This window comes from Anolis sagrei, chromosome 2 (genome assembly GCF_037176765.1).
Source record: "Anolis sagrei isolate rAnoSag1 chromosome 2, rAnoSag1.mat, whole genome shotgun sequence".
Classification (NCBI taxonomy): domain Eukaryota; kingdom Metazoa; phylum Chordata; class Lepidosauria; order Squamata; family Dactyloidae; genus Anolis; species Anolis sagrei.
This window is the reverse complement of record NC_090022.1, coordinates 137,014,202-137,029,560: the sequence shown is the minus strand read 5'-3', so window position 1 is coordinate 137,029,560 and position 15,359 is coordinate 137,014,202. Positions and strand designations below refer to the sequence as shown.

The 15,359-nt window shown below is 40.5% G+C and overlaps 1 protein-coding gene across 1 annotated transcript; it reads right to left on the bottom strand.

The window, feature by feature from the left end:
- On the bottom strand, positions 1 to 13,068 carry LOC132768364 (retinol dehydrogenase 16-like). Its single transcript, XM_060764179.2, has 5 exons — positions 12,897 to 13,068; positions 9,342 to 9,659; positions 6,026 to 6,284; positions 2,760 to 2,917; positions 1 to 1,168 (listed from the first exon to the last, which is right to left on the bottom strand). The coding sequence occupies exons 2-5, from the start codon at positions 9,652 to 9,654 to the stop codon at positions 951 to 953; spliced, it is 948 nt and encodes a 315-aa protein (XP_060620162.2). The 5' UTR covers positions 9,655 to 9,659; positions 12,897 to 13,068; the 3' UTR covers positions 1 to 950.
- Positions 13,069 to 15,359: the final 2,291 nt, after the last annotated feature.

Here is a 15,359-nt window from a genome sequence, read left to right as displayed (position 1 = left end):
TAAAGAGAGAAGCACATCTTAGTTTTAACGTTATAGCGTATGGGTTTGACGGCACATGGCCTTTTGCAGCTGACAGTAATTTTGTCAGCGGCGATTGTGTTTAAGTGCAGGCCAAGGTCTTTAGGCACTGCACTCAGTGTGCCGATCACCACTGGGACCACCTTTACTGGCTTTTACCAGAGTCTTTGCAGTTCAGTCTTTAAATCCTCGTATTGTATCAGCTTTTCTAGTTGTTTCTCTTCAATCCTGCTATCACCTGGGATTGCAACTTTGATGATCCATACTTGGTTTTTTAAACCTGATCGTGAGATCAGGAATATTGTGCTCCAAAACTCTGTCTGTCTGAATTCGGAAGTCCCAGAGTAGTTTGCCATGTTCATTTTCTGTAACCTTTTCAGGCTTGTGATCCCACCAGTTCTTTGTAGCAGGCAGATGGTATTTGTGGCACAAGTTCCAATAGATGATCTGAGCAATGGTATTATGCCTCTGCTTGTAGTCTGTCTGCACGATCTTCTTGCAGCAGCTGAGGATGTGATCTATCATTTTGTCTGCTTCCTTGCAGAGTCTACACTTGGGATCTGTCGTTGACTTTTCAGTTCTGGTTTTGTTGGCATTTGTTCTAATGGCTTGTTCTTGGGCTGCAAAAATCAGGCCCTCCATCTCCTTTTTCAAAGTTACATTTTTGAGCCACATTCATGGTTTTTTTTTTTTTGGTCAATTTTGCTCTAAAAACTTTCCAGGAAAAATTATTATTATTATTATTATTATTATTATTATTATTATTATGTTTATTAATACCTCACTTTATCTCTCCCAAAGGAGACTCAAGGCAGCTTACATTAAAAGTATGATCACATAATTTAAAATATACAATATGCAAACATCAAACTAGCATTTAAAATGATAGTATTAAAATGTCATAGTTAAAATCCATTAAAGCACATTCAAAGCTATATTGCCTGTGCTGGCTTTGGGGAAAGGCGGCCCATCACATAGTCTATCACAAAGGTTGGCATGTAAGACAGAGGAATGTAGAAGAACTTTGCATCCCAGCCTGCAGAGTAGCGTGTACGTGGATACCGGGACGTTAGGGCATGTTCCATGCAGTCAGTGACCAGGTAGAGGTTGGAGCTGGCATCTTTAATGAGATCTTGAAAAGCTTTACAATCTGTGTGAGAAAAATGAAACAAAGGGAAAATTAGTCTTGCTCTCTGATGACTGTTATTTGCGTTGCAGACCAGCAATCTTGATGCCTTGGTCTGACAACTCCTGTAATCCTTGACCATGGGCTATGTAGGGTAGGATCCATGGAGGATGTCATTCAGAACATCTGGACAGCATGGTTTGTGAAAGGCTGTGCTAAGGAGATACTTGAAAAACCAATGATGCTGAACTTCCTTTTAAGGAGGGAAAGCTGGCTAGACGGAAGGGAGAGGCTAGAGAGCAAATCTGTATCAAATGTGTTTGGCATGAATGGACCTGGAAAGGCTGGAAAAAAAATAGAACAGCGTTTCTCAACCTGGGGTCTAGGACCCCATGGGGGGGTGTTGTGAGGGGGTGCCATAGGGGTAGCCAAACACTATCAAAAAACAGTATTTTCTGTTGGTCATGGGGGTTCTATGAGGGAAGTTAGGCCCAATTTTACCGGTGGAGTTCAGAATGTGCTTTGATTGTAGGTAAACTATAAATCCAAGCAACGAAAACTCCCAAATGTCAAGGTCTATTTTCCCCAAGCTTCACCAATGTTCACATTTGGGCATATTGAGTATTTGTGCCAAGTTTTCTCCAGATCCATCATTGTTTGAGTCCACAGTACTCTCTGAATGTAGGTGAACTACAACTCCAAAACTCAAGGTCAATGCCCACCAAACCCTTCCAGTGTTTTCTGTTGGTCATGTGGCAAGATTGGTTCAATTCCATCATTGGTGGAGTTCAGAGTGCCCTTTGATTGTAGGTGAACTATAAATCCCAGCAACTACAACTCCCAAATTACAAAATCAATCTCCCCAACCCTACCAGTATTCAAATTTGGGCGTATCGGGTATTTGTGCCACATTTGGTCCAATGAATGAAAATACACCCTGCATATCAGATATTTACATTACGATTCATAACAGTAGCAAAATTACAGTTATGAAGTAGCAACGAAAATAATTTTATGGTTGGGGGTCACCACAACATGAGGAAATGTATTAAGGGATCCTTTTGGAATAAACACAGCAATGTTGGGCAAAAGTGACCTGAGATAGGACTGGAATGTTGAAAACAACAAGAAATGTTGAAAACAAGAAGGTATGTCCAACATGACTGTTGGACAAAGGTGACAAAAACAAGTAGGAATTATGTAAACAGATACCCCTATATAAGTGAGAGTCCTTTCTATTAACACTTACAGTAGAACTGAGCTGCAGATAATTCCTCTTTCTGTCTGATCAGTCCACATTGGGTTAACAGGTCATGGTGATGTGTGTGTGTGTTGTGGCTTTTCCACACTTGAATCTCGTGTGATTTTGAAGAAATGAAGGAGAAATGATTGACCAGGAATTGTTGTTTTCGATTCCAATTCATTGCATTCCAATTCACCACAATCCAATACATAGCAGAATTAAATGTGATGATATAATACATTTCTTTTCTGGCTTGCTTGCTTCACCTTTTCCTGACAGCAAGCCCCATTTTAGTTGCTTCACATCTTCTCCCCATTCAGTGTCCTACCACAATATTGAGATAGGAAAAGGACTTGCAGAATGTTGACTTACAGAATTCAAAGTATTGTTTCCCATAGGCGTCTTTGATGTCAGAAGGTATCCGGTCCCATGTACCCTTCATGTATTCTTGTACTGTAGTGACAATTGGATTAGCAAAAGCACCAGGCTCAATAATGCTGACTCGGACTTGAAAAGGAAGGAGTTCTCGCCTGAATTGGGAATTTAGAGAGAGAGAAACAGCCTTTTCTTTAGACCCACAGCAACAATATAAAAACTTTAGATTGTTTTACAAAGTGTTGAGGATTCCTCATCTTTGGAGGAGGAAAGGGGGCAGAAAAGAGCTCAGGAATTGGAGGGAGAAGAAAAATCAGATGATGAGGGTTTGAAAGGGCCCATATTTCTAGAGAGACGAAAAAAGACAGAGCACAGGCAGCATTCAGCTAGGATAGCTGCTAAAAACACTGAGCTAATTGGGACACGCCCTAGCACCTCCTGCGTGGGGAATTCAGGGCTACAAATCAATAGCAAGAGCAGTCAGATTCCACTGGTAACAACAACCCTGATACTGATGTTTTCACTCCAATGGAATCTGCTTTGTGTCTGCTGCTAAGATCTTAGTTCATCATCCGTTGTCTGATGGAAGACTGGTGTTTCTTTTGGGACTTCGTAAGAGACTTTAATTTGTGTCTGGATGAAGATTTCCTTGCTTTCTTTTGCACTTTTCAATTGCATTTGCTTATCCTTTGTGTTTACTGAAGTAAAGCATTTTTCTTTTACTTTCAATATTGTCTAAAGGCTGTTTTTGAAGGGCAACTCAGGACTTCAAGTTCTCTTAGAAACCCTCTGTCATGAAGAACAAACAGGTCCTTACAGTTTCTAAAGTACGAAAGCAGCTGATTGACTGAGAATATCTGAAAACTAAAACAGGGTGGAGTTCCTCATATGGGGATGCCTCTATTGACAATGTGGTAGCAGTGACATCACTACAGGCTATGGAGGGTGCATGCAGCACCAAGTAGCATCACTAGAGGGGTGACACCAATTGTGCGTGTTGGGAAAGAGGAAGGCAAAGAGGGAGAGCAAGCAGCCAAGTAATGCACAAAAATCACCTTTGGTCCCTCTGCTCAGCTCATTGAAAGCTGGCAGAGATAACTCTGTCATTCCTCTTTGGGCTGGATTGCTTTAAAGCAGGCTTGAAGAATGCAGCAGTAGTAAGAGGCCGAAATTAAAATAGGTGAAATCTCTTTGGGTCATAGATTTTTAGCGCCCCATCTTCCAAGCAACAGTATAATTATTGAACAAACAGTTGTACACATAAATCATATTATAGAAAAGAGTAGTCTCAATTAATATCAATTAATTAAACTTCTTATTTAAGATGACTTATTAAGAAACCACATTAATGTGAAAAAATTACTTTGCTAATTAACTAAATGTGAACACTCAGAAAACCTGAAAAATGCACTCAAGCTTATGCCGCTTAGCAATCATAAAATGATAACACTACCAATTAGTATTTCTAATAATTAGTATTAAAAAGTACATACCCGGACAACGCAGGGTACATAACCAAGTTATTAATAAATGGTTGTCACACTCTGCCTCAGAGAAAGGCACAGGCAAACTTTTTTTCTGCAGGAATATTGGCTGACACTGAGCTATAAAAAAATTTCAACTCAATTGCCTGTTATACATATTTCAATTGCCATATTTACTCGAGTCTAATGCACATCTTTTTGGGTTAAAACACATGGCCAAAACTGGGGTGTACATTAGTATTGAGTATTATGGTGCTGGGCAAAGTCAAAGAGGAAGTTTCTCCAGAGCACCATCTGCAAACATGCAACAGTCATTGGGAAAAGGAAAGGAAAAGACTTGAGATGAAAGCTTTTCTGCCTCCCTGCTTGAATATAGACTGCTTCTGAAGCCAGGCTAGGAAGGGAGGGGAAGAAGAAGAAGAAGAAGAAGAAGAAGAAGAAGAAGAAGAAGAAGAAGAAGAGAGTCAGAAGGTGAAGCCAAAGGGAAGACTTGGGGAAACTTCCAAGACCAGTCTTTTCCAGCTGGGAGGCAGGGAGAGCGAGGAGAGGCAGAAGCTGTTGCCCAAGGGACCCTCACAAGGTGATTTCTTCAACCCTTTGCCCAGAAATATAACCTACCATTGAGGGTCTCCCTTTCAAACATTAACCAACACTGACCTTGCTTACTTTCCAAGATCAGATAGGACTTTCCTGTCCCACTTTAAAACCTGCAGAGTTCTTGGGCTTGTAGTTCAGTGAGCCCAGGACTTCTCATGCTGAGAATGGGAAACTCTAAACTACAATTCCCAGATTCCTGTGGGCACAGATTCTAAATCCTATGAAGTAATTGCCTTTGGACTATTTAGTCCCCATAATTCCTTCCAGCAAGTCCGAAATTAGTCCGGAAAACTGTGGGAATACCCACCCACTCTACCAGATACAGTGTTGCAGCAGCTTTCCTGGTGCATAAAAATTGATCCGCCCCCCCCCCCCGCCGCTCTCCTGGCGCGTCATTTCTATACAACGGGAGAGCTGCTGCAACACTGTACTGAAGGCCGGGTAAGTTTTCTTTACTTTTAAAAGGGGTTTGGGGCCTTTGGGGGAGGGGGGGGGGCAGATGTTCCCGCAGGCCAGTGTGTGCTTTCTGGTGTGTGTGTGAACAGGCCCCCAGGAACATCCACGTTTCTAAAATGTGGATGGTTCTGAGATAACATGTGCCAGCAAAAATGCTCTTTGGTTTCAGGGTTTTGAAAATTGAGGTGCGCATTACATTTGATGGTGCTCTAGATTCGAGCAAATACAGGTAGTTTGCCAATCACAATATCCTAAAGGACTTCATCAAATGCTTTGCTGAACTTCAGATAAATGATGCCCACAGCATTTCAACCATGTCTTAACAATGACCGGATTGAATAATAATAATAATAATAATAATAATAATAATAATAATAATAATGGTGTTTCTTCTTCTTCTTCTTCTTCTTCTTCTTCTTTAAACCCTTTTTGAAGCCCTTCTGCAGACTTTTGGAACTGACACCTATTCTCTAAGATTTCTCAAAAAAACTAACAAAATGGGGAACATTAGTCTGTTCCTTTAGTACTTTGGGAAGCAGTTTATCTGGCCTGAAAGTGAGGCCTATCCAGTGGGAAAATATGGTTTGTTAGATTGCCTGGACACAAGCTATCTAGATATCTGCAATAAATCACTGTAACTCAAGAAGCCTGCATCTTTCTTCGATAACAAATGGAATGAGGAAAACACCATGTTACTTGGCTAAGGAAAAGCACCAACAGTCTTACCTTAGGCAGTCTGAAAAGGCTTCCACACCATACTTGGAAGGACAGTATCCTCCTCCAAAGCCCGCCACTCTTCCCATAACACTGGCCACATTGACGATCCTTCCTCTGGCTTCTCTCACCAGGGGCAGCATGTGCAATGTCACGTCAATCAGACCAAGCAGGTTGACATTGATCACCTTGGCAAAGTCATCCTTGGTCAGCCACCCATTGGGTGCTGTAGGAAAACCTATACCAGCGTTGTTGACCAAGCCCCAGAGCCCTGTGGGAAGAGAATGTACATATTTAGAGCTGCCCTTTCCATGTCCCATTTCCATGTATTGTCCACTGTGGTTTGATTCTTGAGGATACAAAAATCCTTGGATGCTCCAATCCCATTTTATACAGTGGTATGGTAAAATGGTGTCCTTTATATAAAACTATCTGATGTGCTCGGTGTTGTCTGGGAATGCATATTGTACTGCTATTTATTAGAAATACTCTTTATTGGTCTAACCACCTAAAAGTCAACAGACCTGACATCCCACTCTGTTGGCATCAGAGCAAGGCACATGCACATATATACACACTGGTGCCAAAATATTGGTCTTAATTATATTATTATAATAATATAATGATAACACATTTTTACTGACTTTTCCTTGCGACTTGAAGCAGGGTAAAGCATCATTAAAGCAAAAAAGATCAAACACTATTTTAATACAAGATAAAAGGTAATGATAAAGGTTTCCCCTTGACATTAAGTCTAGTTGCCTCCAGCTCTGTGGGGTGGTGCTCATATTCACTTTTAAGCCGAAGAGCTGGTGTTGTCTGTAAATGCCTCCTAGGTCACAAAATACTCATAGTTAAAATACAGCTGGGGTTCATGTTCTGACTGTGGTTCCCAGGACTGAGCTTTTTGCCTCATGCTAGAATCAAACTCCTTCTCATAAAGACTCTCAAAAGGGGTCAATGTTGATGTTCCTGGCATCCAATTAGCTTCCCATTTATTTCCATATTTTAATGCCAATTTTCCGAGGCCTCTTGTCCTTTTAATGCTTGTTCCCAAATTCCTTGTGAAGATTCCAAAGCTTGCCTCTCCCTTATTGACTCCTCCTTCTACCTGAAACCATTTATCTCTTTTCTCTTTCATATTTTCAAATAATGGTTCAAACTGAAGCACTTCATAATATAGTTCCATGTTTGGAATTCCCCAACCCAATCTTTCCTGGAGTGTAAAGTGTACTTTATTTAGCATTTTGGATTTGGATTTCCTTTCTCCTAAGATTCATTTCTTTATAGTCCTGTTCCAGATATTACATTGTCTTTGTTTAATTTCCATTGAGAGAACTTAGAGTAAATACAATAATTTTGTTATCAGAAACATTTATTTTGCCTACCATCCTTTTTTATGTTCTTTTGTATAGTCACTCCTAAATATTTTATTTCGCCTTTCCCATACCTATTTCTGTTATATTATCTATTTCTCTTTTTTCTGTTTCATTTACCTCAAAATACATGATTTCTGATTTCTTTTTATTCACTCCCAATTTTGTTTTTTTTTTCCAAAATCTGTCAATATAATTTTTAATTATCTTATTCCTATTTAAGGGTTAGATAATACCATCATGATGTCATCAGCATAAAGAGTCAATTATAATTTCCTTACAATCGCATTTATAGCCTTCTGTCTTTACACTGTTTCTTATTCTGTCTGTCAATGTTTCAATTCTCATTATAACTAGATGTGGTGATAGGGGGCAGCCTTGCCTGACTCTCCTTTGAATGGGAAACTCGTTTACTCCCCCACAAAAAATGGCTTTGCTTTCTCTTTATAGTGCCTTAACCAGTGGCGCAGTGGGTTAAAGCGCTGAACTGCTGAGCTTGTTTACTGAAAGGTCACAGGTTTGAATCCAGGGAGCGGCGTGAACTTCCGCTGTCAGCTGCAGCTTCTGCCAACCTAGCAGTTCGAAAATACGCAATTGTGAGTAGATCAATAGGTACCACTCTGGCGGGAAGGTAACAGCGCTCCATGCAGTCATGCCAGCCACATGACCTTGGAGGTGTCTACGGACAACACTGGCTCTTCAGCTTAGAAATGGAGATGAGCACCACACCCCAGAGGCTGACCCGGCTGGACTTAATGTCAGGGGAAAACCTTTACCTTTACTTTATCTTTATAAATGGGTCTCCTATTCCAAATTTGTTCATTGTCTCCCATAGAAATTCATGATTTATTATGCTTTGTATATATCTAAATTTAATAATGCTAATTTCGTTCCTTGTCTGTACTCCATTATATTTATTATATTTCTGATACTTAATGTCCAATGTACCTTCCTTTCACAAATCCATATCGATCCTCTTTTATCCCTTTATCACTATTTGCTAGAATTTTTGCAATTTTTTTGTGGTCTTGGTTTAATAAGCTGATTGGTCCATATGAGCCTTTCGGGTTTCTCTGTGGTTTCAAAATGACTCTTCCGTACTGTGTTAAGGGCTTTCTCTCCTCTCATTATATTGCTAAATAACCTTTGCATTTCTGGGTCTAATATTTCTATACATTCCTTATAAAATTCTGCTGAGAAACCATTCAATCCTGGAGTTTTAGATTTTTAAACTTTCTTTACCACTTCCTTTATTTCCTGTTCTGTGAGCTCAGAATTTAATCTTTGTTTTTCCTCCTCTCCTAACATTGTACCTAAAATTTCCTCCAGATGACCTTTATTATCTTCCTTAGATAATATTTGATAGAATAAAGCAAATGCTTCTCTTATTTTAGCAGAATTATTTTAGTAGGATTGGGATCTTTATGTATATTTTCAGTACTGGGTTAGATCAGGTAGACATAAACCGCTATCAAGCTATTCGAACCACAGCTTTTGTTTTCAAAGCTGCACTTTTTGCCTTCTTCTTTATGAAATTGCTTGTTGTGAAGGAACTGGAATAGGTAAGACTGCTAAGCATTTACTACGAGCAGGCATATACTGTACCTGCAGGGACTGGCAGATTGAGTGGCAGAAAAGGATCAGGGAGGGGGGTAGCTCCTTCATTCTGAACCATTTCCCAAGATTCATCAGATAGTCTAATTTTATTTCAGACTGGCAGCATGGTTTAGCAGGTGGTCCTGTTTTATTTCGGGCCATACAAAACTTATTCTGCTCATTTTGCATATTGAGCTGCTGTCTAAAAAAGCCTAAGAGTAGACCAGGGTCTTTGCTTCTGAACTGTTGGTGACTCTGCCTCCAGTTGGGAATGTTTGAAGATCATCAGTTGTGCTATTCACTTAATTGATAGGCAATATAGAGAAAACACAAAAGAAGTACAGGGAGACTGTTACCTTTGTTCTTCACAATTCCTTTCACCCACTCTGTTGCTGCCGCAACACTCTCTGTGCTGCTGATGTCCAAGATGGTGGTTTTCAGCTGGTCGGACGTCAGCCGCTCCAGCTCTTCTGCCCCTTTCTGGGTGAAACAGGCTGCCAATACCCGCAGGCCCTGAGCATCCAGCTGCTTGGCCAGCTTATTCCCAAAGCCAGAGTCACAGCCGGTGATGAAGATGTATTTCTCCCTGAGGTTCTCCACAGTCTGTCCTTCCCGGTACCATCGGAGGAGGAAGTAAAGCCCCACCAGAAGAGCCAGGTAGAGCCACATAGTTGCTTTGAAAGGGGGGAAAATAAAACAAGAGGAATAAGATACTGTATATACTCGAGTATAAGCCTAGTTTTTCAGCCCTTTTTTAGACTGAAACAGACCCCCTTCGCTTATACTTGAGTCAAGGTTATTTATTATTTTACTGTTATGATTATTACATTTATTTTAACTCTATTTATTATTATTATTACATTTATTATTTTAACATTATTATTAGTTATTATTACATTTATTATCTTACTCTATTTATTATTATTATTATTATTCTATTTATTATTTTACTCTATTTATTATTGTTATTAATTTATTTATTATTTTACTCTATTATTATTGTTATTATTATATTTATTATTTTACTCTATTATTGTAAGGATACGTGAGCACATTTACATTGAATAAGGTTAGAATAATGGTTTAATCAGAGTTGGACAGTCTTATCTTAAATTACAGTTTTATGTATATATTCATAAACATGAGCCAACAATGTGATGTGGCAGCAAAAAAATCCAATGGGATTTTGGCCTGCATCAATAGGAGCATAGTGTCTAGATCTAGGAAAGTAATGCTACCCCTCTATTCCGCTTTGGTTAGACCACACCTGGAATATTGTGTCCAATTCTGGGCACCACAATTCAAGAGAGATATTGAGAAGCTGGAATGTGTCCGGAGGAGGGCAACTCAAATGATCAAGGGTCTGGAGAACAAGCCCTATGAGGAGCGGCTTAAAGAGCTGGGCATGTTTAGCTTGAAGAAGAGAAGGCTGAGAGGAGATATGATAGCCATGTATAAATATATGAGAAGAAGTCACAGGGAGGAGGGAGCAAGCTTGTTTTCTGCTTCCCTGGAGACTAGGACGCGGAACAATGGCTTCAAACTACAAGAAAGGAGATTCCATCTGAACATGAGGAAGAACTTCCTGACTGTGAGAGCAGTTCAGCAGTGGAACTCTCTGCCCTGGAGTGTGGTGGAGGCTCCTTCTTTGGAAGCTTTTAAACAGAGGATAGATGGCGATCTGTCAGGGGTGCTTTGAATGCAATATTCCTGCTTCTTGGCAGGGGGTTGGACTGGATGGCCCATGAGGTCTCTTCCAACTCTATGATTCTATGATTCTATACTGATGCCTCAGTTAAGGTAATTTTATTGGTATCTATTTTTATTTTGAAATTTACCAGTAGCTGCTGCATTTCTCACCCTTGGCTTATATTTCAGTCAATAGGTTTTTCCAGGTTTTTTGTGGTAAAATTAGGTGCCTCGTCTTATATTCGGGTCGGCTGATACTTGAGTATATACGGTACATATCTCTTGGACCAAAGAAGTTTAATTCCCCTTTCAGTGCTACTTGAGACCATATAGTATTCACCCCCATAAAAAGTGGAGATGGTATTATTAAAAGTAGAAGCATGGACATACAGAGTTATTTAAGGGAGTAGTAAAAAAGGGACTAACAATCAACAGACAACAGCCTCATCACAATTGGCTAAAATCAGTGGCGTATGCCAGTTTAGCCCAGGTCACCAACAGAGCCTGCCGCCTCCCATCAGACGCCGGCAGGTCTCCATGAGTGAAGTAAGGTGGAGCCAGTGCATGCCACTGCCTTGGCAACACAAGAGGCTTCCAGTTTTGCCATGGGGGAAGCTACGCAATTGATGCTTTCCCCTATGGGATCGCCCTTTACTGGAGCCAAGCAATGAGAGGAGTGGGATGCAGGGTTCCCCACACCCCGATGACACAGAACGACTCCAGCAGCCATGTGACAAGGTCACAAGTATGAGGTTCATAGATTGAGCCTAGTGGTTATCTGTCTAATATTTGTTTATTAGTTCAGATAGAAATGGCATAGTAAGGTAAAGGGAAAGATTTCGCCTGACATTAAGTCTAGTCATGTCTTACTCTAGACGGTGGTGCTCATCTCCATTTGTAAGCCAAAGAACTGGCTTTGTCCACAGACACCTCCAAGGTCATGTGGCCAGCATGACTGCATGGACTGCCGTTACCTTCCTACAGAAGCGGTACCTTTTGATCTACTCACATTTGCATGTTTTTGAGCTGCACAGATTTGAACCACCAACCGTTCGGTCAACAAGTTCAGCAGCTCATTGGTTTAAGCCGCTGTGCCACCAGGGGGCTCGGAGATGGTATAGATTTTTATAAATGATTTTTCTTTCAAAATTCTAGCTCTAACTTCAACAAGCCTCTATAAATATGTTGCCAACTGAATTGAAGATGGATGAAAAGTACACCAGGGCATAAGAGAAAGAGAGCAAAACAGCCATTTGTTTCCTAATCACAGTTCTTCAGTTTTTCCAACTGTTTTCCTAATGACTTCTGTTGCCTAGAACTAGCGTTAACAGATGCATTTTCTCCAGCTTTAGTCCTTCTTCTCCTTAGCTATTCCTATCTCACGGAATCTGTCTTACACTTTATATAAAAACAAAACCTGTGCTCAAGTCTGTGGAAAGATGACCAGACTCTCAGCCAGTTTTGTCAATATAAGGTTTTCTATGCTTCCTAAAAGGAAATATGATTCAGCTTTTAAATGGGTGGTTATGTAATCTCTATAGTAGTTTTGCTGATTTTTTTCCTTTTCTTTTTTGTGTTTTGATAATATATTTTGTCAAGATTAAAAATAAAAATAAAAGGTTTATTTTGTTCCAGGCATCCACCATCCGTAACTCTTTTGCAGACCAGCATACAAAATATCAACGTTTTCATCGAGGTCTTGAAAAGTTTAACTTGTTGATTTTGGCAATCACATTGTGTGCGCACCAGAGCAAGGCTGTTTGGCTGGGATTCCTGGTCAGCCCACACCCACGCCTGGTCAGCCCACACCCCACTCACTCTTAGTTTTGTTTATGACACTTCTCAAAGCAAACTTGCTTGGAAGCATTCACCAGGCACTTTTATTCAATTTCAAGGTCTAAAAAGAACTTATGAGATGAATAAATTAGTCTTTTAAATGAATGTTTCCCTCTCTTTTACCTTGTCAGTTTTCTCTCTCTCTCTCTGAAGAACTGACAAGAATGAGGAATTCAGCAGGGGAGCATTTTCCCTGGCATGAATGTGCCAATATGAGATAAGCATTGCTGTTGAATTTCTGATCATCTTTTGGCTTTAAAAAAAAGAAGCAAACCCCCAGACTCATGAGCCCCTGTTTGAAAGGACCATGCTCACACCCTAGCTTACAAGCATTAAGGAAAATACACATTTGCAGAGAACAGACCTGGCTTGGGTTAGGGACTAACCTGTGGATAGATTGATTGAAAGCCTCCTGGTTCCTGTTTGTGGTTATGGACAAAGCCGTGGTCTTCTCTTCTAGTCCCCCGTGTTCTTCCTCTGCTTCACTTTGTGTGTGAAGGCACTGCTGCCGAACCTTGAACTGCACAACAGAAAGCAAGCAGCTCCTCCCTCCTGATCATGGCTGGATTAATTTATTTTGTAAGGCAGGGATTTGGCCACACACACACACACAGGTTTTCTTCCCATGCATAAATATATCAAGACCTGGAATGACAGACCTTTGACCCTTTGTCTTGGCACAAGAAGTGAGCAAACTAAAACCCAGTGATGATAAGATTTCATCAGACGTTTTCAAGAACAATTCCAAATGGTCTCCTCCTCTGTCAGCAAGAATATTATCTCAACTAAACTCTTTTCCCTTTTTATGCAATAGTATGCCCATGCAACAGAATATGGCGGATTGAATTTTGTGACTGGTATTTCATTAAAAATAATCCAGGAAGGTTTGAGTGGGAATAAATGCCATGGTCGCTTGCAGGTATAGGCTGATACAGGCTAGTAGAAGCAAAAGACTGACCAACCACCACACAACATGAGCTTGGCAGGACACAGCCAAAACTTTTAATGCATTATAGCTGTAAATGGCTATTTTGAGATGATTTTTAACAATTGATTTAAAAGTGGATGCAACTGATTTGGGAGGAGTGCAATGACCAATCTTGATAAAATAGTGAAGACTAGAGGCATCACACTGGCAACGAAGATCCACACAGTTAAAGCAATGGTATTCCCTGTAGTAACCTATGGATGCGAGAGCTGGACCATAAGGAAGGCTGAGTGAAGGAAGATAGACGCTTTTGAATTGTGGTGTTGGAGGAAAATTCTGAGAGTGCCTTGGACTGCGAGAAGATCCAACCAGTCCATACTCCAGGAAATAAAGCCTGACTGCTCACTGGGGGGAAGGATATTTAGAGGCACAAAAGAAGTACTTTGGCCACATCACGAGAAGACAGGAAAGCTTAGAGAAGACAATGATGCTGGGGAAAATGGAAGGAAAAAGGAAGAGGGGCCGACCAAGGGCAAGATGGATGGATAATAATATAATAATAATAACTTTATTTTTATACCCCGCCAACCATCTCCCCTAGGGAACTCGGGGAGGCTTATTTATTTATTTTTATTTACTGCATTTCTATACCACTTTTCTCATCCCTAGGGGGACTCAAAGCGGTGTACAGCATAATAATTGGCAAAAATCCAATGCCTCACATACTAATAAAAACAATACATTACATATCAAAAACAATAACATATAACTGTAAATTAAAATCATTAAAATTGTCAGACATGATTGTTTGCCAATGTGTCTAGTTTTCAATTACCGATCAGTGTAATTATAATGAAAGTTTGTGATGAGGACCAGAGCCACCAAGGCTGCCCAAAACAATCAGTAAGGAATTGATGGGAAAGCCTCAGTTTAGCTAATCCAGGTAAGTAGTCCTCACACATCAACAGATGTTACAGGTGCCGGGCAGCAAGGAGGCAAGGCAGTGGGGGCCATGGGGGCTCCCTGCACAGATGTTGCTAGTGCTGGGCAGCTCCCTGCTCAGATGTAGCCACTGCTGGGCGGTGAGGAGACTTGGGCCCTTAAAGGGGCCAGGCAGTGGGGGCCATGGGGGCTCCCTGCACAGATGTTGCTGGTGCTGGGCGGCTCCCTGCTCAGATGTAGCTGCTTACAAGGGACATGCCCAAGATTACAATTAAAACACACATGTAAAACACTTTAACCAATTAAAACGTCAGATAGAACAAATAACAACACAATTGAAAGCAATATAAAAACAATACGGCTGAAAGAAACATAACTGAAGTAAAGATTCAATGAGTACAATACTTTTTTACAGGAGCGCAGGAAAGTGCAACAATACAGTAAACTGGGCAGGAAATACTGTCATAACACATGTTGAGGTAGAACGTATGCCAGTGTAAAATGCGGGCCGGAAAGTGCAGAACTTCAAGTAGGGACAAGAAAGTTACTGGTGAGCTGCTTAGTCAAAAGTGCACCGGAACATCCAGGTTTTTAGTTGGACGTAGGCCTGTTTGATCAAGAAAAAATTTGTTTCTAAATTCGATTCTTAATTGGGGTGTTTTTTTGTTTCGATATTTAAAATATTTACAAAACTTTCCAAAAAAATGTTTTGTTATTTACGAAATTTCGTAAATTTCGTAAATATTTACAAAACATTTTTTAAACTCCATTTGCCTAGTATTTTAAATATCGAAATTTTTTCTTGATCAAACAGGCCTAGTTTCCAACAGACCTCTGAGGATGCCTGCCATAGATGTGGGCAAAATGTCAGGAGAGAATGCTTCTGGATTGGTCATACATACAGCCCTGAAGTAAACTCACACAACCGGCCTCCCGCGCCATCCAATCGGCCCCGCGCGCCATCCGGCTCGGGCTCCTG

What these genes read in the sequence shown, in the direction of transcription:
- LOC132768364 (XM_060764179.2), bottom strand. Translation starts at nt 9,654, where the DNA reads ATGTGGCTCTACCTGGCTCTTCTGGTGGGGCTTTACTTCCTCCTCCGA. An exon ending in GCCTTTTCAGACTGCCTAAG is followed by an intron (nt 2,918 to 6,025) that starts GTAAGACTGTTG and finishes TTCCCAATTCAG; the next exon opens with GCGAGAACTCCTTCCTTTTC. An exon ending in GAAACAATACTTTGAATTCT is followed by an intron (nt 1,169 to 2,759) that starts GTAAGTCAACAT and finishes TTTCTCACACAG; the next exon opens with ATTGTAAAGCTTTTCAAGAT.